We start from the raw sequence: 25,204 nt of genomic DNA on the forward strand, positions 1-25,204 counted from the left end.
ACGTTGCCTAGCTTGAGGCTTCCAGAAGGGCCAAGGGCTTACCTGAGAAGAAAACATAAGGAATGGAGTTTGTCTTTGTGAACCAACAATCAGATAGACCTCTTCTGAATGAAGCAAAATGGCAAATAGTATAGGCACAACCTAAAGATCAAAAATAAGTTTTTGTTTGCAAAGCATAAAAATATCTGTTCTAAAGAGTACTTGGAGTGTCTGACTTTTCATCTCTCTGAATCCTACCTCGAATGGATAATACTCAAGCTGTCAGAGGGCAATTGACAATGAGAAGATAGATTGTGCCTATGTTGAACCTAATGTTCCTAAACCATTTTTACTTAATGGTGACACTTTTTATTAATGATTGTTAGCACATTAAGGAAAGTGTGTTAATTCAGTCTCGAGAAATTTGAGGAGCCTTGGAATAATCTGAAGGATGTATCCAGAAAGTACTTGGAAATATATATATGGAATTTAGGACTCAATGGGCTGCTGATATGGATGTAGGAGTCATCAGTATATGTGTGGTTGTGGATGCAAAATATGTTCATGAAATCACACAATACATAGCTTGACCTCTTCTACTAGTATTGTAGCCTTATTCACCACTTCCACCGTGTATCCTGTTTTAGCTCTACTGTTTATCATATCAGTACAGAAAACCTCACACTTCTAAAGCTTTGCTCATGCTGTGGTTTTGTCTGAATTGTTTTTACTTTCTCTACCAGATGAACTCTTACTAATCCTATAAAGACCAGCTTAGACCAACTTCTTTTGTGAAGTGCTTCCCCAAATCCCATTCCCAACCCAACCAGAATTGATCCTTCTTTTCTCTGTTCCCATAATATCTTGTACATCCTTCCATTTGGGTATTAATCACAATCCATTGTCATTGTTTGTGAGCTTCCTAAAAGTATGGGCTCTCTAGCTTCTGCCTATACCTCTTTGTGTATAAGTTAGGGCAGGACGAGCTGACCATCCACATATAGATGGGTTCCCATGTGCCAACAACTCCTTTCAGCAAAAAGTCAAAGACCCTGATTGATCACTTCATGCAAGATTAATCAATCCCACTACCGTCTAGTAGTTAGTGGGGGTCCAATCAATGGTCATTCTTGAAAGAAGGAAGTAGTAGGAGTCTGTAGTGAAGACTAGAGTAAACTCTAGTGTTAAGAACACAAACGTCAATACAGACACAGTCTAATGATCAACATCATTTTATTCAGATATTTTGTCTTGTAATTTGGAGACTCGCTTTGAGAATTAATAATTCTAAAAACTCGTTGAGTTTATTTTCATACAGTTCTCTGTGTTTGAACTTTTAGCTAAGGGGTTTTTCAGACTTTCTAGGAGGTGAAGTTACTTGTTCTGTGGTATTTTATTTTGTCTTGTTTTGCTTTACTTGTGTCGATTTTTCTCTTACACTACTCTGCAACTTGTTGACCCTGAGGTTTCTGTCTACTTCACTGACCCTCACTTCAGGAGCAGCTATATTTTCTGTAACAGAGTAATTCCCTTTTATCTCCCCACCGTCAATATATTTGAGCTCACAAAGCTCTGTTTGAAGTCAGTCTGAGTCTCCCACTTGGAAGCAAGATGCCACTGAAGGAGAATGTAAACTGCAGCCCTTCACAGGAAACTCATTTAAAAACCTACATCTTCCCATGCACCTGGTTCTAGTAAAAAACAGCCTAAAGGATTTACAACTCATTTGTTGTTATAAATGAATCCTAGAATTAAAATAAGCTAATGGGTAATTTTTACTTTTTGAGGAGTATCACTAAAGTTTATTTATATGATATTTATTTTACTTTTCTCACACTTGCATTTCAAGGATTTTTAAACGTTGCTACTGTGTTTTTCCTTATGTCAGATTTTTAAAAAACATTCTCATTGTAGGTGTCAAAGTAGCATTATGTCTTGAACATGAGGAGCTATTAAACATGGACAGATATTAAAACAAACAAATAAACGGATTTTGGGAATATTTTAATGGTTTCTCAACCACCTTTTGATTTTTATCAACAAATGATTGTTATCCAGAATTCTAAGCCATTTCCCCCTCTCTTTTAGAGCCCTGGTGTGCAGTAAGTATCTTGGCAATATACACAGATATCCACCAACACACACACCAGACATCCATTTGCATGAGGTGATTGATAAACACTTTTTTCTTTTGCTGAAAGAAGGAGATGGTCCACAGGAACCCATCCGTGTATGGTCAGCTCAGCCCTACTCCCTACCTATTCAGAGAGGGGTATGAGCAGAAGCTAAAGGGGCTGTTTTATGAGGAAACTTGTGACAATGTAGACACAAGCTCATGGCCTTAGGAACTAGGGGCCAAAGCACTCTGCAGAGCTTGGGGAGAGTATTCTTCCTTTAGTCCCTAAGGCTTTGGCGCTCAAAGAGCCAGTGTCTGCCCCCCCCTGAAGAGGATTCCAAGCAGTGGGCTTTGACTAGGGGTCTCAAGTGAAAGAATGTCTCTCTAGAGACTGGGGTGGGGAGAGGACTTGAAGTTGTCTGTAGTCTTGCAGTTCTGCACATGGCAGCTGAGATCGAGTGAACTGACGTGATCTCATTTTTACCCACAAACTGCAGAGTAATCAAATGATTGATATGTTTCTAAACTGTAGTGAATTACCTTATCTTGGTTCTGGCCCAAACTGAAAACCTTAGTGCTGGATTTGTTGGTCTTTGTTACCTCTGGTCAGATTTGGGGGGCTCTACAAAGTTGGTTAATTCAATTTTGGATATTAATTTAAGCTTCCAAAGCCTATTAAAAATAAGACCTATTAGGAAATATTAGTCTTTGACCCTTTTGATTGGGAAGAAGTCACACAGAATAAAAGGAGTCTCGTAAATCTAAAGGAGCTGACCTTAAAGGACCTGAAGGAAAGACCTGATCCTCTAAACCAGATGTGTCCCTCAAGAAGCAGAAGTAATTGGGACCCTTTCCTTTGTGATTAAATTCACAGCACCATGTTGCTGAAATGTACAAAGGGAAACTGCCTGCCAGATGCATAATTTACTTTAGAAGTTGTTAAAAAGTTGATGCTTTTAAAAATGTTTACTATGGGCTAGATAATGTGCTAAACACTTATATAAATTATTACTTTAGTCTGCACAATATCTAAGTAGTAGTACCATACCTATCGTATAGGTCAGTGGTCGGCAAACTCATTAGTCAACAGAACCAAATATCAACAGTACAACGATTGAAATTTCTTTTGAGAGCCAAATTTTTTAAACTTAAACTATATAGGTAGGTACATTGTTATTAACTTAATTAGGGTACTCCTAAGGCTTAGGAAGAGCCACACTCAAGGGGCCAAAGAGCCGCATGTGGCTTGCGAGCCGCAGTTTGCCAACCACGGGTATAGGTGAAGTGTAAGTAACTTGCCTGAGATCATTTTGCTAGTAAGTGGCAAAATAGATATTTGAATCAGGTATATCGGACTCTTAAACTCATGCTTTTAATCATAAAACAAAATTACTTTTGTAAGGAAAAGCAAAGTTTTGAAAGCTTTGACTCACTGTCATGATTTGCATTACAGCAAAGCATCAGGATTTGGAAAGTTGAATGGTGCAAAAGCCAGAACGTGATATAAATACTGAGTGACAAATCAACCTCCCTGACTGCCTCTCTCTGACTGTCACACTGGCCCTTAATTTATGTCCCTGTGCACCATGGAACTGAAGAAAGGGAGAGGTGGTTTTCAGAAAATCTGTTTGCACTGTTGTAGCTATAGGTCAGTTCATCTCTCCCCTCCTCTCCGAAGCTTTAGCTGGGTTGCAGCTCTTGCAATAGTTTCTCCCTCCCTGCATTTCTTCCACACTCATGATTGGCACGGTTGACTTGGCAACCAGACGACACAGCCTTGTGATGAATTCTTGATTTGAAATTATGTATTGTTTAAATGTCAGTGTGCTCATTTCTCATCTCCCCATTGGGGCAACAACCCCCAGGAGGGCAAAAGCCATAGCTTATGCCTTTTAGAAACCAACTCAACAGTGCCTGTGCGCAGTGCCTTGCACAGAGTCAGGTCTACTGTCTACTACACTGTTCAGCAATTTTATAATGATTTCAATACCTATGCAGCCCTAGTTAAATCAGATCTAAGCATGTTTTGCATTTAAAATGTGTCGTAAGTGTTTCCCTCCACGTCCTGCGTGGTTCAGGGTTCGGGTCTGGAAGAGGAGCCGCACAACAAATGAAAAAGAAAAGACACGAGATAATTTGGGAATATTGGGGGACCAGGCAAGCAAGTCCAACTCAAGGAGAAGGACTTCCACGGTGCTCAGGCCTCACCAAGCTTTTTATAGTGAGAGGTAAACAAGGTAGTGGTTACCATAGTTACACAGTTCTTGTGAGTTTCACTTGTTTACACTGTTCTTGCACTTCCTCAGCCCATTAGCTTCCCAGATAAGATCTAGGGAGTCTTATAAAGTCAAGCCTAATTATGCTAAGAGGACTGTGCCCTCTAAGCTAGGACTTGTTTGTGACTTTGCCAGCAGGTCAGTCCAGGCTTAACCCTATATCAGTTTCCCACAAAAATGAATCTTTCAGGAGCCCCTGCTCAGTGAGTATTTCCATCATCACCTTCTTAGGGGATTCTGTTAATGCTGGTTTATCAAATCCAAAGTTTTCTCCTCCCTCTTCCTTTGCCTGCATTCTCAGTCTGAAGTGTTTCTTATCTGCAGCATCTTCCTGAAATTCTCTGTTGTGTTGACTGTCCCTCCTTTTCTTTAGGTGAGAACCCAGCATTTTTGCTCTACTCCTACCCATCGGCTCCTTCCCTGAGAGGCAGGCAGCAGGAGAAGCAGAATAATCTGGGGCTTCGGAGTCACACGTGGTTGAAAATTCCATCTGCACTGAGGGAAACTTAGCTGAGCCTCAGCTTTCTGGTCTGTAAAATGTAGAGCATTGCACCCATCTCATAGGATTTATGTGAAGACAAAACAAATTCGTTAGGTAAAGCACCCATCCTGGCCCTTGGCCCACCATAGGTGATAATGAATTTGTTTGCCTTTTAAAAATATCTTCTCTTTATCCCCTCACCCTTTATTATTGCCTTTCTTCTCTTTCCTTCCCCTAGATATAGATTTCTTTATATGTATCCTCCCTGAGCGATCGCATCCATTTTATTCTCCCCAAAGATAATCCCAACTCTGTATCAGTGCTTTCAGTCCTGAAGATTTGATAGAGGTTCAACAATGAATAATGTGTTCTCGGGTTACAGAATGTCTTTAATCTTTTCTCAATCCCCACTCCTCAGAGCACTCGCTTCTGCTGGTAGTGCCACAGGCACACAAGGGTGAAATGCAAGCCCCTGCCGCCTGCCCGCCGAGCCCTGTGGAATCTTCTGCAGCACCTCTTGAGTGGGCAGCATCATCATCTCCCACCGGCACAACTTCCATGGTGTACAAGGACCTCTCTCACCTTCAATCTCTCGTAGCCAATTCTTTTTGCGCTTTGTCCCCTAAAAGCACAGTTTGAATCATGTTACTTTCCTGAATAATACTCTTAAGTGACTCCTCATTGCCTATAACTTAGGTTATAACTCAGCTCTTTGGTCAAAGCCTTCACCTTTGAGCCCAGAACTTATGTTCAGTCTCATTTCCCCACAATATGCATCCTGTGCTCACATCAAAGGAGACTAATCGATGTTCCAAGAACACACCCTTGTACTCTGCTGCCGCTGCCTTTGTGTCTTTTGTTCCCGCTATTTCCTCCCCTATCCATGCTTTCCTCCTCACCCCTCCAATTTCTCCTTGTACTCTTGCCCATTCTGGAACACCCAGGTTAAAGACTTTGGACACTTGTTGATAAAACTGGCTCCTTCCTTGGTCCCCCTTCACCACCCTCTGCCTTCCCTACCCAACCCTTGTTTCCTCAGACTCCTTCCCTGACTCACCCCCAGGGTCCTGCTGTAGCTTTTCTTCCCCCCAAACATTAGGTCAGCACTTTCCACACTGTTTTATCACAAACACTTCTTAAAAATCATGGAATTGAATACAGTACACAGACAGTACAGAGTGAATTGACAGACCAATTCATTGCTGTAAGAAACATTCAGCCACACCCTTTTATAAACTTGGCAATGACTCCATGAAGTTGGATCATCATACCATGTGCATATCACGTTTCTTCCTTCTTTTTTTCTTGTATTGCAACACAACATAAAGTTTCACTTCTCACAGGTATAATATAATCAAGAGAAAATGAAACATGAACCTTATTTTTATTGTTCCTTTGCAGGTTTTTTTCGAAAGTAAAAACTTTTTTTTTATCTTTGAAGTCCTCAGCTTTTTACTACTTCAATTTAGGCACCATCTGAGAAATATGACTCAGCTTTTTATTAAAACTTCCATTTTTCAGGCAGAGATCCATAGATATTAAGTGTATGTACTAGTAATGTGTAATATGCAATAAAGGGTTAATAGCATCACAAAAATATGTTGAACTTATCAGATACAGACCAGCAATCATTACAAGCGAAATATATTAACGATGGCAAATAATGCCTATGCTTCCCACTCATTCATGCATCCGGGGCCTCGCCATGCCAGATCCTGGCATTCCCAGTAGGGCACAAATTCCACACAGGCATATACTTGCATAACAACAAGTACTGTGTACAGTGTGTAGTGTTTTGCTTATATATAAGGCAGTTTAGATTTAAAAGTCAGTAGAGTTGTTACTATTCTTGCTGCACTGCACTCATTAACATCTCCCTGGACAAATGTAGTTTGGAAAACATTGTCCTAGTATACTTGCTTTCATTTACATAATTTCAGTTATCACCTGCTAAGCCACAAATCTCACATCCTCCAAGAAAACTTACCTTAATATTGCTAATTTGGACAGTACTCAAATTTGCATTTCCACAGCTCCTGGCCGTCAGAGTTCAGTTTGTACCAGGAAAGAAATGGTGGAAGGGAAGGAGGAAGCAGGGAATCTTACTGATTCTTACATTTCTGTAAATATGATGTTTGTCATGAAAGTGATAAAAGGTCAAGTTCACAAAATCATTTAGCATAAAATTTCTAATCTAAGTTAAATATGAGTATAATTTGAATGACTGAAGTGAGGGGTCAGTAGAGGTAAAACAGGCTTTCTAATGAGATTTGGCAAGTAGAAAATGTGCTTTTGTTAAAAAACATACTCTGAAACTACAAAAATAGTTACATAATTTTAAGATTACATATAGCCTAGACCAGTGGTCGGCAAACTCATTAGTCAACAGAGCCAAATATCAACAGTACAACGATTGAAATTTCTTTTGGGAGCCAAATTTTTTAAACTTAAACTATATAGGTAGGTTCATTGTTATTAACTTAATTAGGGTACTCCTAAGGCTTAGGAAGAGCCACACTCAAGGGGCCAAAGGGCCGCATGTGGCTTGCGAGCCGCAGTTTGCCGACCATGGGTCTAGATGTACTCTTTTGCTACATTTAAAAATTTGTAAATTGTCAATTTATTTTCTGATCTCCCCTCATTCTTGGGTTTTATTTTTCTTGGTGCCAAACATCTAGTCTGATCGGTTAAGGGGAGAGGGCTGGGGAGGTCAGTGGGATTTGTCATGGCACTGCGCTGGCGTTCTAGCCTCAATTTTGGTCATCATCTGATTATCTACTTTATGTCTGCCTGCTTTGGGGCCTAAATACAATCTAGAGTTGCTCTCTGGATCATAGAGAATCTATCATTTGATTATTTTACACTAGAGGCCCAGTGCACAAAAATTTGTGCACTGGCGGGGAAGGGGAGTGGGGGAGTGTCCCTCAGCCCCACTTGTGCCCTCTCACAGTCTGGGACCCCTCGGGAGATAACCACCTGCTGCTGGCTTAGGCCCGCTCCCCGGGTAGCAGATGGCAGGCCCGATCCCTCGGTGCCTGCCCCGCCTCCCCGGGTCGCGCACACATGGGATGCCCCGGGAGGGTCGCACACGGACGCCTGCTGCCCTGGGTCGCAGATAGCAGGCTCGGATGGTGGCAGGGCAGGCAGGATGGTGCTGTCCCGCCCTGCCTGCAGTATGCAAATTAGCCGCCATCTTTGTTGGTGGTTAATTTGCATATCGTGCTGATTAGCCAATGGGAGGCATAGCGAAGGTATGGTCAATTACCATGTTTGTCTATTATTAGATAGGATTATAACAGGTAAGTCTTTTTGAAGTAGATTCTAATAATTGTCCCGCTATTGTTCTAGGACTAATATCACTTATCCCTTTGTAATGAGGATAGATAGTCCTGCTTTCAGTGTAGTTTTATAGGGTTTGCTTTCAAGAAAGCTTATGTTTCTCATTTTTCTTACCTCCTGCCTTGGTGTCCTGATAGTTTCAAAGAAAGCATGGAGAAATCATCATACTCCGACTGGCTGATAAATAATAGCATTGCGGAGCTCGTGGCCTCCACAGGCCTTCCCGTGAACATCAGTGATGCCTACCAGGACCCGCGCTTTGATGCCGAGGTAAGAGGAGTCCTTGTCATCAGGAGTCTAAAGGTGCGGTTGTCACTCTGTTGATGGTTTGCTGATTGAAGCAAAAAAGGGACATCATACAGATTGACAGCAACCCTGGAGTTTACTGGCAATTCTTTTGCATTTTCCCCCTCTGATTGGATTGTGTGCATTGCCTACAGTTGATTGACAGGAAAATTTCCTCTCTCCACCCTGATTTGTGGCCAAGTGGCTATTAATGTATTAGTCTGATGGTCTTTTATGATTTGGTACATTTTATATGAAATGTACCCATATTCATGTACCCATGCATTAAATGTACCCATGTATATTTTATATTAATCATAATTAGTATTAAACTATGAAATAGCTAATAATGAAAATGTGTATATAACATAGTTATTTCCCAACACATACTAGAACGACTACTGTATCTTTAAAAATTGCTCCAGAGCAACAGTAAATTGGTTTGTTATTGTTTAATGTTAATAATTGTGCTGATATACGGAATATACTAAAGCAATATAGGTTCTGATTTGTAGAAGTTTAAAATGTTAGTACAGACTATCATGCAGATGAATTTACCCAAACTTATCAAATGTTTTTACGTGTATTCAATAAATTGTAAGTTTACTTTTAATTTATTGAAGAGTTAGGGAACCAAGATGAGTTAATGTGGCTGAAGGGCCGGATGGATGAGGCTGGAGAGGGAAACAGGCCAGATCACTCAAAGAGGTGAAAGGTATGTTAAGAAATTTGAGTATTTATCCTGGGCAATTGTTGCCCAGAACAGTAGTTGGGTTTTAAATGGGGGAGAACCAGGAGCTATATTTTAGAAAGATCACACTGCTACAAAACAGAAGGTAGATTAGTGATAACAACTGAACATTTAATCTGTGCCACCCTAGGAAGTAGGTGTCATCATCCCCATTTTACAGACGCTGAGAGCTGGTCTGTGATTCTGGAGACAGACGAGGATCCAGTCCTAGTCTCAGAGTTCACAGCCCTTACTCTCTTCCTTCTCTGTGCTATCTCCAGTGTGTGAGTAGAACATGACAATGGCAGGGAGCCCGGAATCTAAGTCTAATCTGTTTTTAGTCAGATCATCTTCACAGATCTCTGCAGGGAAATTTTCAATTCCCTAAACTCACCGCTTCTCTGCAATTGCCTGGAATTCTCTTTCTCCAGGCTACATCCTCCATGTATTTCTCTTCATTATTGAGCATCAGTTTCTTTCATGAACTCCCAGTTGGAGTTCCATATTACATGTCTCTCCTGTGTGCTCCTTTAGCTGTCCCAATGCTGACTGCCCTCTAGCTCTGTTCGGTCTATTTCATTAAATCTGAATTTTGATTTATCTTCCTTGGGAAAGCGCTTCTCCTGTAAGGAAGGCACCACTACCTTGGTTCTATGCCTGGCGGAGAGGAAATGATTATAGATGTCAATATTTGTATACGGTAGCATTGTGACTGGGCTATGCCTGATTTTATAAAGCTTGGCCTCTGGCTGTGTTTCTTTCCTCCTTAATTTTAGAAAATACCAAAGAACAGATTTCTAAACACAGTTTTATGAAGTGCTTTCAGTCTTCTATTATTAACATCAGTAATAACTGAACAAACAGAAAGGCTAGCTATGAAGAAACATCATAAATTGCCAATTTATTGTTACAATGTCAACATGTTAGATTAGATGTCAAGGGATGATGATTGCATGCTACCCCACATTATTGCACTAAATTTGGTATGGATTACTATTATTTTGCACTTAGCTTTGGACTATGAAGTCAAATTTTGGAGAAGCAAAAAGAATCAACAAACTATACCATTTAAAAAAGTTGGTTCATAAGATATAGTGTGTAAAAGTATAACACAATATGATTCAATAAATACCCACCATCCAGTTTAAGGAAAAAAAAAAGATCATTGCTTTTGAGTTATTGAATTAATCTTCCCTAATCCCATCTTATTTATTTCCCCCCAGAGGTGACCACTATCCTAATTTTAATTTAATGTTTCTTTGCTTTTCTAGACAGTTTCATCCCATAGATTTGAATCCCTGCAAAATATGTTGTTATATTTTATATGTCTCCAAAATTTCTATAAGTTAAGTTATTTACTGTGTATGGTTTTCTGTGGCTTGCTTTTTTGTTCAACGTATAATCCCTAGTCACATGAATTTATAATTCATTCATTTATTTTCACTGCTGCCAAGTATCCCATTGTATGAATATGCCTCACTGTACTTATCTACTATGTTGTTGATAGACATTTGAATTCAGTGTTTTGCTGTCTCTAAGTACACAGGTTCAAGAGATTTTCTAGAGTCTGTACCTAGGAGAATGACATGTTGGTCATAAATGATAAGCATCTTCACCTTTATAGGAAATGTAAAATTCTTGTCCAATCATTGTTCTTTTTTCTCATGAAAAACAGCCGTGTAGCTAGCATAATTACTAGTAATATCTCAAGAATACTTCTTGCTAATACAATGTGGTGAGCTTGAATGTACCATATCCTTATGTCTATAGGCAGACTCTTAGCATGTCTCTTCCTGATTAGTGATGCAGCTTTTTACATTTTCTCCACACTTAGCTTTCCATCCCAGTAAGGGAGACTGCCCGATGATCCATAGAAACAACAGTGTGGACTGTTGAGCAAAAAGGCAACAATTATTTCTGTGGGATTGAGCATAAAAATTTCATGCCCTGATCCAGTTGTTAGAAGCAGTGATGTCTGAAAACAGTAAACTGTGGTAGCTGAAGCGGTGACTATTTCATGAAATCACATTCTACTCTATGATAAAATGTGTATTTATTTTAGACTGTCATTATTTCTTGGGTTTCTACCTATGTACTTTCAATCTGCCACACAGCTAATACTAGATTTTAAATGAAAATCTTAAGATGCATTATATCATGATTTTTACATGATGTGTTTGCATGGTACTTGAATTTAAAATTATTTTATGTTTTTTCTTCTTATGCTGAAGAAAAAAATGGAAGGGAATTTATCAATATAAATGGAGATGAGAGAAGGGAGAGGAGAGTGAGAGAGATGTGGCATTTAGTAGATCTGTCCTATAAATGTGTGTATATGGTGTGAGTGTGTGTGTGTGTGTTATGTATCACACCAGAAAAATCAAAATTATTTACCTGCTTAGGCTCTCTTTCTTCTCAAGTATATTTTTCCCCAGTAACAAATGCCAGTTGTTTATTTTAATAATGAGTGAAATGGGCCCTGACCGGTTTGGCTCAGTGGATAGAGCATTGGCCTGCGGACCGAAGGGTCCCAGGTTCAATTCCGGTCAAGGGCACATCCCCAGTGGGGGGTGTGCAGGAGGCAGCTGATCGATGTTTCTCGCTCATCGATGTTTCTAACTATCCCTCTCCCTTCCTCTCTGTAAAAAATCAATAAAAAATATATTTTTAAAAATAATGAATGAAATGAACTTCAGACTGATCCACAGCCCTCCCCAAGAGGCTAAAAGGATGAAATCTTCTCCACACAAAGCCTGATGGTGTAGATCAGTGGTCGGCAAACCGCGGCTGGAGAGCCACATGCGGCTCTTTGGCCCACAAAATACCACGTGCGGGCGCGCACATACAGTGCGATTGAAACTTCATGGCCAATGTGCAGAAGTCAGTTTTCGGCCTGGGTGAGTCTATTTTGAAGAAGTGGCGTTAGAAGAAGTGGGGGGTGTCGGTCGGTCTGGCAACAGGAGACACGGCGCAGGCGGGCCGGGATATGCAGCTCGGGGGAGGCGCGCGCGCGATTTGTGCACAAGTTGAGTGAGCCAGTCAGTCAGCAGCCTCATTGTGCAGTGGTTAGTGCTAGTCGCATCCGCAAATCGCGCACGGGTGACAAAAGTACCCACTCGAAGCATAAAGTTACCTGTATTTTTCCAACCAGCTGCAAATCCTACAGGTATTTTTGTCATCAATTTAAGAATTGTAATTATTTTGTGTTGGTGGCTTTATTATTATAAAATGAAACACTTTTTTAGGTGCCCTGTTTGACATGCCTACAAAGAAGAAGCAAAGAAAAACGGAAGATGAAAACCGTGAATTTAAAGTTGAATGGACCAAGACTTTCACGTTTATTCAAAACTTAAATGGCCTTCCGACCTGTCTTATTTTTCAGGAAAAATTGGCGCATAACAAGAAATCAAATTTGGAGAGACACTTTACAACTAAACACGTGTCATTTAGTACTAAATATCCTGTCGGTGATGCAAGGAAGAAAGCAGCTGAGGAACTTCAGAAGAGTCAAGAAAAATCAAGTTCTGTATTTAATTACTGGATGCAATCTCCCAACAATGTTAATATTGCAAGTTTTGTGGTTAGTCAAGAGATTGCTAAGAGAGGAAAACCATATACAGACAGCGAATACATAAAAAATTGTTTTATAAATGCATCCGAAGAGCTATTTCGGGATTTTAAGAACAAAGCAGATATTCTACAAAAAATTAAAGAGTTACCATTGTCTGCTAAAACAGTGAAAGATAGAACAGTCAAAATGTCTTCGAATATAACCAACCAGCAAATCGAAGATCTTAAATTGGTTTCAGCTTTATCAATAGCAGTTGACGAGTCTTGTGACATAAATGATACAGCGCAAGTTTCACTTTTTGTACGATCTATTTCATCTACAGGTCCTAAAGAAGAACTTTTAGGATTATTGCCACTCAAAGGTCAAACACGTGGGGAGGATATAGCAAATGCTGTAATTGAGTGCATTGAAAAACATCATATTCCACTCGATAAAATTGTCTCAATTTCAACAGACGGGTCGAAAAGTATGACCGGCATAAGAAACGGGTTTGTTGCTATTTTGAAAGAAAAAATTTATCACGAGATACTTACTTACCATTGCATCATTCATCAAGAAGCGCTTTGTGCGCAGACATTTCCAGAAGAAATTTGCAAAGTTATGGAATTGGTGATTAAGATTATCAACTCCATTATAGCTAAAGCTCTTAATCATCGCCAATTTAAAAATTTTTTTAGTTGAAATGGAGAGTACGCGGATCTTCTGCTGCATAACAAGGTACGTTGGTGATCAAGAGGAAACGTTTTGAAATGTTTCGCTTCCTTATTAACAGAAATTAAAGCATTTCTCCTTGAGAAGGGTGTTCACTATCCAGAACTAAGGAACGATCAGTGGACCCAAAAATTTTATTTCATGGTAAACATTATGTATCATCTAAATCAGCTTAATCGTAAACTACAGGGGAAAGGAAACACAGTATTTTCGATGTTAGAAGAAGTTATTTCATTCGAAAACAAATTATCTCTTTTTGCTTAAGATTTTGAAAGAGAAACTTTGATTCACTTTCCAAGCCTGTTGAAACATCTCCAAGAAAATAATTCTGATATTGACATTTGCTATTTCAAAACAACACTTTTAAATATGAGGGAAGCTTTTTTCAACAGGTTTCAGGAATTCAGAAACAGCAAAGCAACATTGGCCTTTGTTAAAAAACCTCTCAATGCTACTGTAACAGAATTAAATTTTCTCCCTTTAATATTGACATTGGCAACTTTGAAATGCAATGGCTGGATTTTAAAAAAAAGAACTGTGGAGCTTGAAATTTGAACATCTTTGTGCTGATATAGAAATATTGGAGAAAAACAAATGTGAACTTAGTTCACAGCACAAGTGGTCTGCTTTGAAAGACCTGGAGAAGGAAGATATGTTGATTTTTAACACCTGGAATAGTATTCCTGACTCATATAATCAACTGAAAGAACAGCAAACACTTTTCTACACTCACTAGCATTTGCTGTTCTTTCCTTATTCGGGTCTACATATTTATGTGAACAATCATTTTCAAGCATGAGCCTTATCAAGTGTAAATTGAGAAGTCGTCTTATTGATGAGAACCTGGAATCGTGCCTAAAATTAAAAAGAACAACATACAAACCTGACTTACCCAAACTTTCCAAGGAGATGCAAGGCCATTGTTCACATTAGTGTTTGTCAGTCATTGTCATGATTTAATTTTATGGATATTGTAAGGTAAATTGTAAGGAATTTAATTTCATCAATAAATAATATCGTCATTAAGTATGATATCAAGTTTTATTCAACATACCTATAGTTTAACTAAGACTTAAAACTTTAAGTAAAGTTTATTAAGTTAATTTTAGGGAACGTTGTGGAGTGAAAGAAGATGTAGTGTCGAGGATTGAGAAAGGTATGTTGAGATGGTTTGGACATACAGAGAGGATGAATGAAAGGAGATAGACGAAACAAGTATACAAGACGAGTGTGGATGGGAGAGTTGGAAGGGGCCGACCTCAGCAAACGTACCTCAATCAGATTGAGGACGTTTTTAGCAAAGGCCAGCTTAGGAGTACCCTAATTAAGTTAATAACAATGTACCTACCTATATAGTTTAAGTTTAAAAAATTTGGCTCTCAAAAGAAATTTCAATCGTTGTGCTGTTATTTGGCTCTGTTGACTAATGAGTTTGCCGACCACTGGGTTAGGGAAAGCTGAGCAGAACAGAGGGAAAGAACTGATGTGATCTGGGTGGTTATGCGAAGGAGGGCAAAGAAGCCAGAAGGTTAAAGATGGAGCTCACTTCTCATTAGCATCGAAAGGAAACCTGGGGATACAGGAACCTGGAAGGGAGTGTGACACAGAAAGGATGGAGGGACAATCTGAACACAGTAAAATAAATTACCACCTAAGTTTCTCTTTCAAGAATAGATTCACGTGGCCTGAATCTATTCTTTTCTACACTCACTGAGAATTCTCTCTTCCCTTCCAAGTTTCCTCCACACCATAGAGAACCAACACAAAAGAGAACGGGAAGAAGCGTCGGGTCAGAGTTCATCTTGAAAGCCACCCTCTCTGGCCTTGAGTGTCTTTGGTCCACTTATTTCTACTAAGGCCCATGAAGATTTTAACCAGAGAAGAATGATTTTATAGCTCATTGTGGAGTACATGAACATACTTCTTTCTACACCATTTAGGGAGTATTTTTTTTTTTTTTCCGGAGGGAGTCCATTCTCAATGTTTTTTTCCTTAGGAACTATTCTTGAAATCAAACCCAATAGTAAAAAATCACCAGAAACCAATGAATAGTTCAACAAAGTTAGATTTATTATATTCTCTCCCTTGTCTCCTCCCTCCTGGATGATTGTACTAAACCAACCAATACCAATGCATATGTGATGAATAAGGATCATTTACAACAGTGGTTCTCAACCTTGGCTGCACATTAGAATCACCTGGGAATCTTTTTAAAATCTTGATTTCTGGGCCTCATTCTGGAGGCAGCCAAGGTTGAGAACTGCTGAAATAGATGAACCTGGTGTTCGATGAATAGAGAAGAAAGCAAGAGACATGGCTGACAACCCAAGATTCCGCATGGGAATGGAAGAAGGAGTGAAATAAGACAAGCCCAACATCTTATCTGTCCCCACATGTTAGTAGTGCTGAGTCATCACCCTATATGGCAGGGGTCCTCACACTACGGCCCGCGGGCCACATGCAAATACAAATATTGTATTTGTTCCCATTTTGGTTTTTTTTACTTCAAAATAAGATATGTGCAGTGTGCATAGGAATTTGTTCATAGTTTTTTTTTTTAAACTATAGTCCGGCCCTCCAACGGTCTGAGGGACAGTGAACTGGCCCCCTGTTTAAAAAGTTTGAGGACCCCTGCTATATGGTTTGGCTAAGTGGATAGAGCATTGGCTTGCAGAATAAAGGGTCCTGGGTTCAATTCCAGTCAAGGGCACATGCCTGGGTTGCAGGCTCGATTCCCAGTAGAGGGCATGCAGGAGGCGGCCAATCAATGATTCTCATCGCTGATGTTTCTATCTCTCTCTCCCTCTCCCTTCCTCTCTGAAATCAATAAAAAATATATTTAAAAAGAATGAGTAAGAGACCTTCCTGTCCTTGAGGAGCCCACAATCTAACTAGAAAAGAGGATCAGAGTGGTTATTTCCATCCAACATGACTAGAACCATGACAGAGATAAGCACAGGGTAGCACTGGGCCCCAGGGGAGGGCACCTCGCACAGACAGGAAAAGGGAATTAGAAAGACTCTCCTAGAGCACATGCCCTTGACCAGAATCGAACCTGGGACCCTTCAGTCTGCAGGCCGACACTCTATCCACTGAGCCAAACCAGTCAGGGCTCTTCTCCTCTCTTCTTTTTCCCTAGTGGTTCTCAACCTTCCTAATGCCGTGACCCTTTAATACAGTTCCTCATGTTGTGGTGACCCCCAATTTCATTGTTACAAATTGAACATAATTAAAGCATAGTGATTAATCACAAAAACAATATGTAATTATATATGTGTTTTCCGATGGTCTTAGGCGACCCCTGTGAAAGGGTCGCGACCCACAGGTTGAGAACCGCTACAAGAAGGAAAGGAGAAAGGCAGAGGGTTTTGAATCCGTACCAAAGGGAGGGAAAAAGAACTCTACTTGGACACAGAGCAGTCCAAGTAAGACCCCAGAGGCTTGATATAGTGTACAATTTGGGGAATTATGATGTATTTCAACCATAAAGTGAAAGGATGGAAGGAGATGAGGTTGGAGAAAGGGGTCCCAGGCTGTCCTCACATGGAAGTCATTACAAAGCCTCTTTCCCACACTCCCTCCTCACTCTTTTTCTTCCTTTCTCCCTTTCACCAGGTTCATCTATTTGCTTTAAAATAACCCCTCAATTGAAAATTGAAAACAATTCTTTTTGAGGTTGTTTGATCTTCCCTCTAAACAGCCCTTGCTGGTTTGGCTTAGTGGATAGAGTGTTGGCCTGCGGACTGAAGGATCCCAGGTTTGATTCCGGTCAAGGGTATGGGGAGAAAGGAGAGGGGAAGGGAGAGGAGAAGGGAACTTTAATGTCCCCTTCCTCCAGAGACATGGGGAAGAGAAAAGTCTCTACACAAAGAGGAAGGGTGATTGTTGACAGTAAAGAAGGGATGGTGGCCATAATCTGACAGCCTGCAGGACTTCAGGAAGGCCAGGTTTTCTCTTTTCTGGTTAGAGAAGGAGCAATGGTGGATATCCACCGGTGGTGAAGGCTGGATGTATGTCCTGTGGCCTTGTGCTGCCTTGGGAAGATGATCACCAGATCCTACCTTATAGGGGCAAGCGATATGCAGACCTGACTCTTCACAAGAGTGGTCAGGCATTTAAGGGTCAGGTTACGTAGGCAGATCAGGGGTGGTCGAGTCTCAGGGGCTAACTGCACTGCCCACCCCCAAGCAACCCACCGATCCTTTAAGCACGTAGCTAAAAGCCAGTCACATTGGTTCATTTCAAACACAACTCTGGTGCCTACATTCAAACTACTGTATCAGTCAAGCCAATGGACAAACTCCAAAATCACCGTGATTTAATACATTAGAAGTTTAGCTTTTGCTCATGTTAAAGCCCAGGTGGATGTTCCTGATCAGTGGCAGAAGGTAGGGCGTTCCCGTCTCCAGGATTGAAATTGTTCAGCAGCAGCTATGAATGACTTGCCCAGTGGACCATTTTATAGATTCTTCAGATCTCTAACGGCAGGTGCTGAACCCAATACATCCTCTCATGTACATTTGGTAGATTCTTCTCCAGTTTCGATGAACACACCAAGCTTGTCAGTCTGGGGACTCATGATGTCAGTAGCTATTTTCTTTAACAAGAGATCATTTATTTTATCATGATTTGCTTTAACTGTACAGTTAAAGTGTAAAGTATATTTCCAATTTCTGTGAATTTTCTGCCTTATAATAACTTACCTGAAGCTTTGCCCAAAAATATGCAGCAAGTGAATGATCCTTATTTTGAAATCTCAGTTTTGAAACTGTTGGTCTTTCTTTTGATAAAAGCTACAAAGGAATGTTTTAAAGTGATATAAAGCTCATCCTAAGTGCTGTCAGATGCTTGCTGCGAGGGCTATCGGGCAAGTAATCATAGTTATCCACCTGCTGGGTGTTCTCTTTGTGGCTGTGTTAAATATTTAATGGAGTCCCCTCCTTGCGGTGAGCAGAGCGACTTAGAGGACGACCCACAGTGATTCCTTGCCTGCTGTCTGGCTGTACAAGTTGACTCTTAGCAGTAGTACCTGCTGGGCCTGATAGCATACATGGTTTTATAGCCAAGCTCCTTAGTTTATGGGTGGAAAATTATGACCGAATGGTTATATAAGGATAGTCACAGACTGGAACTAAATTTCCGAGTTTTAAATTTTGCAATGTTATGAAGATCATAATATGTTTATTCTGTCACAAGAATCTGTGATCCTTGAAAAGGATAGAAGATGAAAATGACCTATTAAATATAACTGATTATATTTATTTATAGTGGCTTAAGAAACACATATTCATGAGTTATGTTCGTGGATATTGTAGTTTTATCGGACGTTTGCTCCTTGGGAGGGGGTATCCATGTTTTTGAATTTTAAGTCACATATCACAACTCTGCTCACAAACTTTGCAATTTTACTAGAGTAGCAGCCAAATTTACAGTTCTTTCAGAGGCTTACAGTGCCCTACGCAATCTGGTTTCTGATTATCCACCCCCAGCCCTCTCTCATACTTCTCCAGCCACACCGGTCTCCTTGTAATTCCTAGAACATGCAGCTCACACACCTACCTCAGGGCTTTTGCACTGGCTACTCCATCAGCTGAAATACTTTTACCCCAATTGCTGCATAACTCACATCCTCACCTCTTTAAAATCATCATTCAGATGTTACCTGTTAGCAAGGCCTGACGTCCTTGGTATTCCTAATCCCTTTCATCCTGCTCTATTTTTTTCCTTAATCCCAAACACCTTCTAACATGTAATTTATTTATGTATTTTTGTATTGTTTACCATCTGTCTTCCCTCATAGAATGTAAGTTCAATGAAGGTCAGGATTTTGTCAGTTTTGTTCACTGATGTATCTCCAATAACTAAACGATGTTTAGTATACAAAAGACATTATCATTGAATATTGTTTAGTTTTGTTGAATATATTATCTATATTATTAATAAATATATTAAATACTATGTGGCTGTCATGGCTCAGTGGTTGAGCATTGACCTATGAACCAGGAAGTCACAGTTCAATTCCCAACTGGGAAACATGCCTGGATTGAGGGCTTGATTCACAGTGTGGGGCGTGCAGGAGGCAGTTAATGATTCTCTCTTATCATTGATGTTTCTATCTCTCCTCCATTTCTCTCTGAAATCAATAAAAAGATATTTTAAAATACAGATTTAAATACTATTAAATGTAGAATAACTTGGTGTAGAACGTATTTTAATATATTTGTAGAGCCTCCGGCTGCAGGGCTCCCGGATGCCCCAGCTGAAGCCGACGCCGCCAGGGTCGTGGCAGTAGGGAGACTTCGCTGTCCTCTTTCTTATTTATCTCCTTAAATTATGTTGTCTCTGTCTTAATTTTTTAAATAAAGCTGTTGGTCTAAAAAAATATATATATTTGTAGAAAAAGATAAGGAAGAAGTTACATCAAAATGTTAATAGTTGTCATTTCTAGAGATGGCAAGGTCAGTGCTTTTGATTTTATTTTTACTTAAAAATTTCACAAGTGTTTATATTATTTTTGTATAATCAGGCAAAATTATAAAGATGCTTTAAAATTTTAGCCCCTTTATATTTTACTAGTAGCCTGGTGCACGAAATTTGTGCACATTAAAAGGGAATTAATTGCCCTAACTGGTTTGGCTCATTGTATAGAGCATCGGCCTGCGGACTCAAGGGTCCCGGATTCGATTCCAGTCAGGGGCATGTTCCTTGGTTTCGAGCACATCCCCAGTGGGGAGTGTGCAGGAGGCAGCTGATCGATGTTTCTCTCTCATCGATGTTTCTAACTCTCTATCCCTCTCCCTTCCTCTCTGTAAAAAATCAATAAAATATATATATTTTTTAAAAGGGAATTAATTAGCAGAGATAGTTTAATATTGCTATTTGCCCTTTCTCTATAATAGAAGTGTGAGAGATGAAAGGAAATTAGTAAAATGTATATGAAAATAATATATAAATTTATTAATAAATAAACAGTAACAAAAGGATATAACAAAAACAGAGGCATGATATAAAAATGACAAAAACATGATATGAAAACAACAAAAACATGATATGAAAACAACAAAAAACATGATATAAAAACAACAGTAATGCCCTGATGGGTTTGGCTCAGTGGATAGAGTGTCGGCCTGCGGACCGAGGGGTCCCAGGTTCGATTCCAGTCAAGGGCATGTACCTTGGTTGCGGGCACATCCCCAGTAGGGAGTGTGCAGGAGGCAGCTGATCGATGTTTCTCTCTCTTCGATGTTTCTGACTCTCTGTCCCTCTCCTTTTCTCTCTGTAAAAAATCAATAAAATATATTTTAAAAAACAAAACAAAACAAAAACAAAAACAACAGTAATGCAAACAATTACTGATAAAGTGATTAAACTTATTCTAATATCTCCCTGTATACCACATTCAGAGTGCTTGACTAATTTCCCTTGTGATGAAGTATTTAGAACTTTAAATGTAACGTCACATGCTCTTCAAACTCGAGAGAAAGCAACATATAACTGACCATGTGTGAAAACGGGTTCAGGTAGGAATATGTCTACTTTGTCTAGAGTTTGTCCTTGTGATTTATTAATAGTCATCATGAATGCTGGCATCACAGGAAACCGTTGTCGAATCAATTTAAATGGGAGGCCAGTGTCAGATGGGGATAAATTAATTCTTTTTTTTTTTTTTTTTTTAATATATTTTATTGATTTTTTACAGAGAGGAAGGGAGAGAGATAGAGAGTTAGAAACATCGATGAGAGAGAAACATCGACCAGCTGCCTCCTGCACATCTCCTACCGGGGATGTGCCCGAAACCCAGGTACATGCCCTTGACCGGAATCGAACCCGGGACCCCTCAGTCCGCAAGCCGACGCTCTATCCACCGAGCCAAACCGGTTTCGGCTAAATTAATTCTTGGAATAAGAACAACCTCTCCCTCTACAGATCCTGTTAATATTTCAGCTTCGATTATGTTAGGTCATAATCTTTTGATAATAAATCTGGTACCATTACAAAGACCCCATTTACTATTGAGATTTCTCAATAGCATGATGATTGCACCCACTTTCAATTTTAATTTATGACATGGCATTCCCGAAGGAGTAATACTATTAAGAAATCCGATGGGAAAATTTTCCTTTTCAGCATCATCTGTGGAATCAATGGAATCATCACTCAAATATGTGTGAAAATCTCCATCGAGTATATCCAAATTTTCTTCATTTAATTTTTGAACATGCTCATTTTTTGGACAAAGAATTGCACATTTAGATATATTTTTAATATTATCTATAGCAGTTGTTTTCAACTTTGGCTGCACATTAGAATCACCTGGGAATCTTTTTAAAATCCTGATTCCTGGGCCTCATCCTCCAGAAATTGTTTCTTTGTTATGGGGTGGGGCCACAACATTAGTAACAAAGAAACAGAATTTTTGGAGGATGAGGCCCAGAAATCAGGATTTTAAAAAGATTCCCAGGTGATTCTAATGTGCAGCCAAGGTTGAGAACCACTGATCTATAGATATAGTATTTCCAAAGGTAGCTTCAATAATAGATCCATTACAAATCATTTCACTTCCACGCTCTGCTCTGAGGGCGGGTTCCTGCCTGAAACCTCACCCTCCAGGAAACATATTCTCTCCTCCCTGCTGTCAGGGGCCAGGGTACAGGTGAATAAGATTCCTAGCTGGCAGGCGCCTGACAGCAAACTGGCCACCTGTCGATTCTGTGAGGAATGGGGCTTCCTCCTCCATCCTGTCAGGGTCTGGGATGCAGGAGAATGGGGTTCCCGGCTGGCAGGCCACAGATAGCAAGCTATCCAACAGCGGATTCTGTGAGGAATGGGGCTTCCCTCCTTTCTACTGTCAGGGTCTAGTTTGAAGGTCGGCCATGCCCCCTGTTGGGCCAGACTCAGAGTTCTACCATGCCGTGGCCTCCACCTCAGCAACCCAGGACTGACTGCTGCTGGGTGCTCCTGGTGCTCAGAGGGTGGGTTCTTCCCTCAGGCCACACAGGAAACAGCTCAGGGAGGGCACAGCCCTTGGCAAAGTGACCCAGGATTCAGTGGGTCCACGCTCTGAGGGTGGGTTCCTGCCTCAAACCCCACCCTCACTGGAAACAGCTCCAGGAAACAGCTCGGGGGGGAGGGCGCAGCCGTTGCCAAGACAACCCCTGCAGGACTGACTTCCTTCTGCTTGGTCGCGGTTCTGGCCGTAATATTACACCTAGGGTTTTTATATAAGTAGATATTTTACCAAGCTATCATGAGCCCTCTAAAAACTATAAACTATTATTGAAAGTCAGAATTGAAATAACGTAAGATCTAGGTAAATTAACTTGCCTCGCTATATCCTTAGGGAATTCAAATAGATTACTTTCTATTGCCTTTGCCAGCATGGAGTGTTGCTTGGATATTATTCTAAGATCCTTGTCTGAAACTGTCCCAATAACATGCACATAAAGTACATTTGCAGATGACCTGCCATTGCATACTCTGTTTACAAATATCTTCCCCATGAAGCAATTATTCTGGCTTTGCTTTAGTTGGCATTGTGCTTGAGAATTCAACTCCCAATAGTTATCTGTGCTCTAGAACATCATCTGTGAAGATTTCTGCTCTTCTTTTTCATACTAGATTCAAAAGAACACCTTAAAACAAATATACTAATGCACAGCAAGCCATTATTTAGTCAACATAAAGTACAATATTCTACTGCTTAATTTAATATATCCTTCCATTAGTGTAGTGATGAAAAGAATTTCAGAACCATTATATGAAGGGTTTGTTTTCTGCCTGCAACAGGAATGAATAATTGGACTCAATATTTTAATGGGAAAGTGCAGCAAGGGGAATGGCAAAAAATAACTAAAAAGTAGGGCAGGCTTTATGCATGAATGGCTTGGCAGTCTATGTATGTGTCAAAAATTCAACAGTGGGAAAACCATCAGTGCCTAGTTCTCCTCTGCCATGGTGGCAAATGCCCAGAGTTACAGTCAAATCGAAGGTATTATGATCTTAACTCTGTCATTCTTCAGTCATACACAGTTCTTCCATATGATGTTCTTTCCCTGACCTTTTTTATTAAAGCCTGTTATAGACAACTCAATAGTTCTTACCCTTATCGTGAGCACTTAAGGATAATGGGGCTACCGTCTCTGAGATCCTTCAACATAGAAAATTAAAGTCCATTTCGTCTGTCAGATCTTAATAGGAAAACACCCCTGCAATCTGGGATACTGAGTGCTAGCCCAGCAGGACAGTTCATTGTCTGTTCTCCATAACACCTTCATAATGCCTTCTGTTCTATCACTTACATTTCTGTTACAAAGGGAAATGCACACAATTGGAACCAGAAGAGTTAGAGCTCTGTGGATCTGTTGAAATGCATTTGCAACCAATAATTTCCCCGTTGCTGATACTTAGGGTAGGCTAGTTTGAGTAGGTATGGTAGAGATGATTGGACAGTGGATGTAAGAGTTCCAGATGTCCAGGAGGGTGAGGAAGCTGAGGAGGATTACTAAAATGTGAAGAGAATATAGAATGGGGTAGTTGAAGATAAATAGGAGTCCCGTAGTTCTAAGAGTCACACAAACATTGCTGCATAGGTTGTGGAGACAGTGCCTCAGTTCTAAGCCCAAAGGTCAGTTGTTATTTTTTTCTAGGAATGCTCATGTCAGGGACTTGTAGGCATTGTTGTAGGAGCCATTAGCATTGATCCCATGTGCAGGGAAGGTGGGCAAAAAGAAACAACTTCTTTGTTGTTTCAAGGAAATCAAATGACCCACTGGAAACATCTCTCGCAGCTTGTTCCAGTGCCATCATTTCTGTCCAGTAGATTGGCATTTGGAGGATAAAGTTTTGTTTGAGATTATTGTTAAAGTTGTACATATCTTTCTAGGGAAAGGAAACACATTGCACATTAATAAATTATCATCAATTAATTTAACATTTTCTTTAACTACCTTTGAGAGGCTGGAAAATATGACAAGTATGTTTTGATGGCTCCTAGAGATAAACCATCTTTAATTAGATCCGTTAACTGGGAAACTGCACTGATTTTTTGGTAAAAAAAAAAAATCTCTTTAATTTCACTGACAGTCTAAGCTTTGTTTTTCTCACCACCAGCCTCTCAAACTCTGAACTTGTTTATCTCCTTTACCGCATGTCCCCTTTCTTCTTGGTCTGTGACCTCTTTCCTCAGCTGCTTCAGATTTCCTAAGGGAGGTTAGACAGAGCCTACAGTTGTCCTACAGTTGACCGAGGCAATTGTGCCTACTGCTCAGTGCTGGTTCAGGACCACCACCAATTGTGTATGGCTCTCAGCAACACAAAACAGACCCAAACCATTCTAGTGCTGCTCTGGCTAGCCCAAGACTATACATTATGCCTTCCAGATTCCTCTAAAATTGACTTCCTTCTCCTCATGCTCACTAGCATTGCTATAATGTAGACATTGTCCTTAGGGAGCAGAAAAAACCCACTTTGTTCTTGTAGAAGATAAAGTTGATGGATGTGTTTGTTATTGTCTGGCTTCCGTTGAGCCAGTCTCTCCATTTTCAAGGTAGTCAATTTCTCTAAGTCTTATCTGATAAGTATATGAGATAATTCATGTGAAAACCCTGAACAGGTGTCAGACATGGAGTGAACATTCAGTAAAAGTTAGCTTATAATCATCATTGTCATCCTTGTCTTTGGTATGGGACCTTTGGTTGATTCATACTTGGTTAGGTCT

General features: G+C 40.1%; 1 protein-coding gene across 2 annotated transcripts in view; it reads left to right on the plus strand.

Annotated features, from left to right (window-relative positions):
- PDE11A (phosphodiesterase 11A) overlaps positions 1-25,204 on the plus strand; it is a 285,421-nt gene that overhangs the window by 121,896 nt on the left and 138,321 nt on the right. For both annotated transcript variants that reach the window (XM_070422681.1, XM_070422682.1), the window contains one exon: positions 8,329-8,461. In XM_070422681.1, the coding sequence (XP_070278782.1) occupies positions 8,329-8,461 (133 nt within the window). The remainder of the gene's footprint in view (positions 1-8,328; positions 8,462-25,204) is intronic.

The sequence above is a fragment of the Myotis yumanensis genome, unplaced genomic scaffold (assembly GCF_028538775.1).
Source record: "Myotis yumanensis isolate MYYU_CA2020_CCGP unplaced genomic scaffold, mMyoYum1.0.hap1 SCAF_8, whole genome shotgun sequence".
In the NCBI taxonomy this organism is placed as follows: Eukaryota; Metazoa; Chordata; class Mammalia; order Chiroptera; family Vespertilionidae; genus Myotis; species Myotis yumanensis.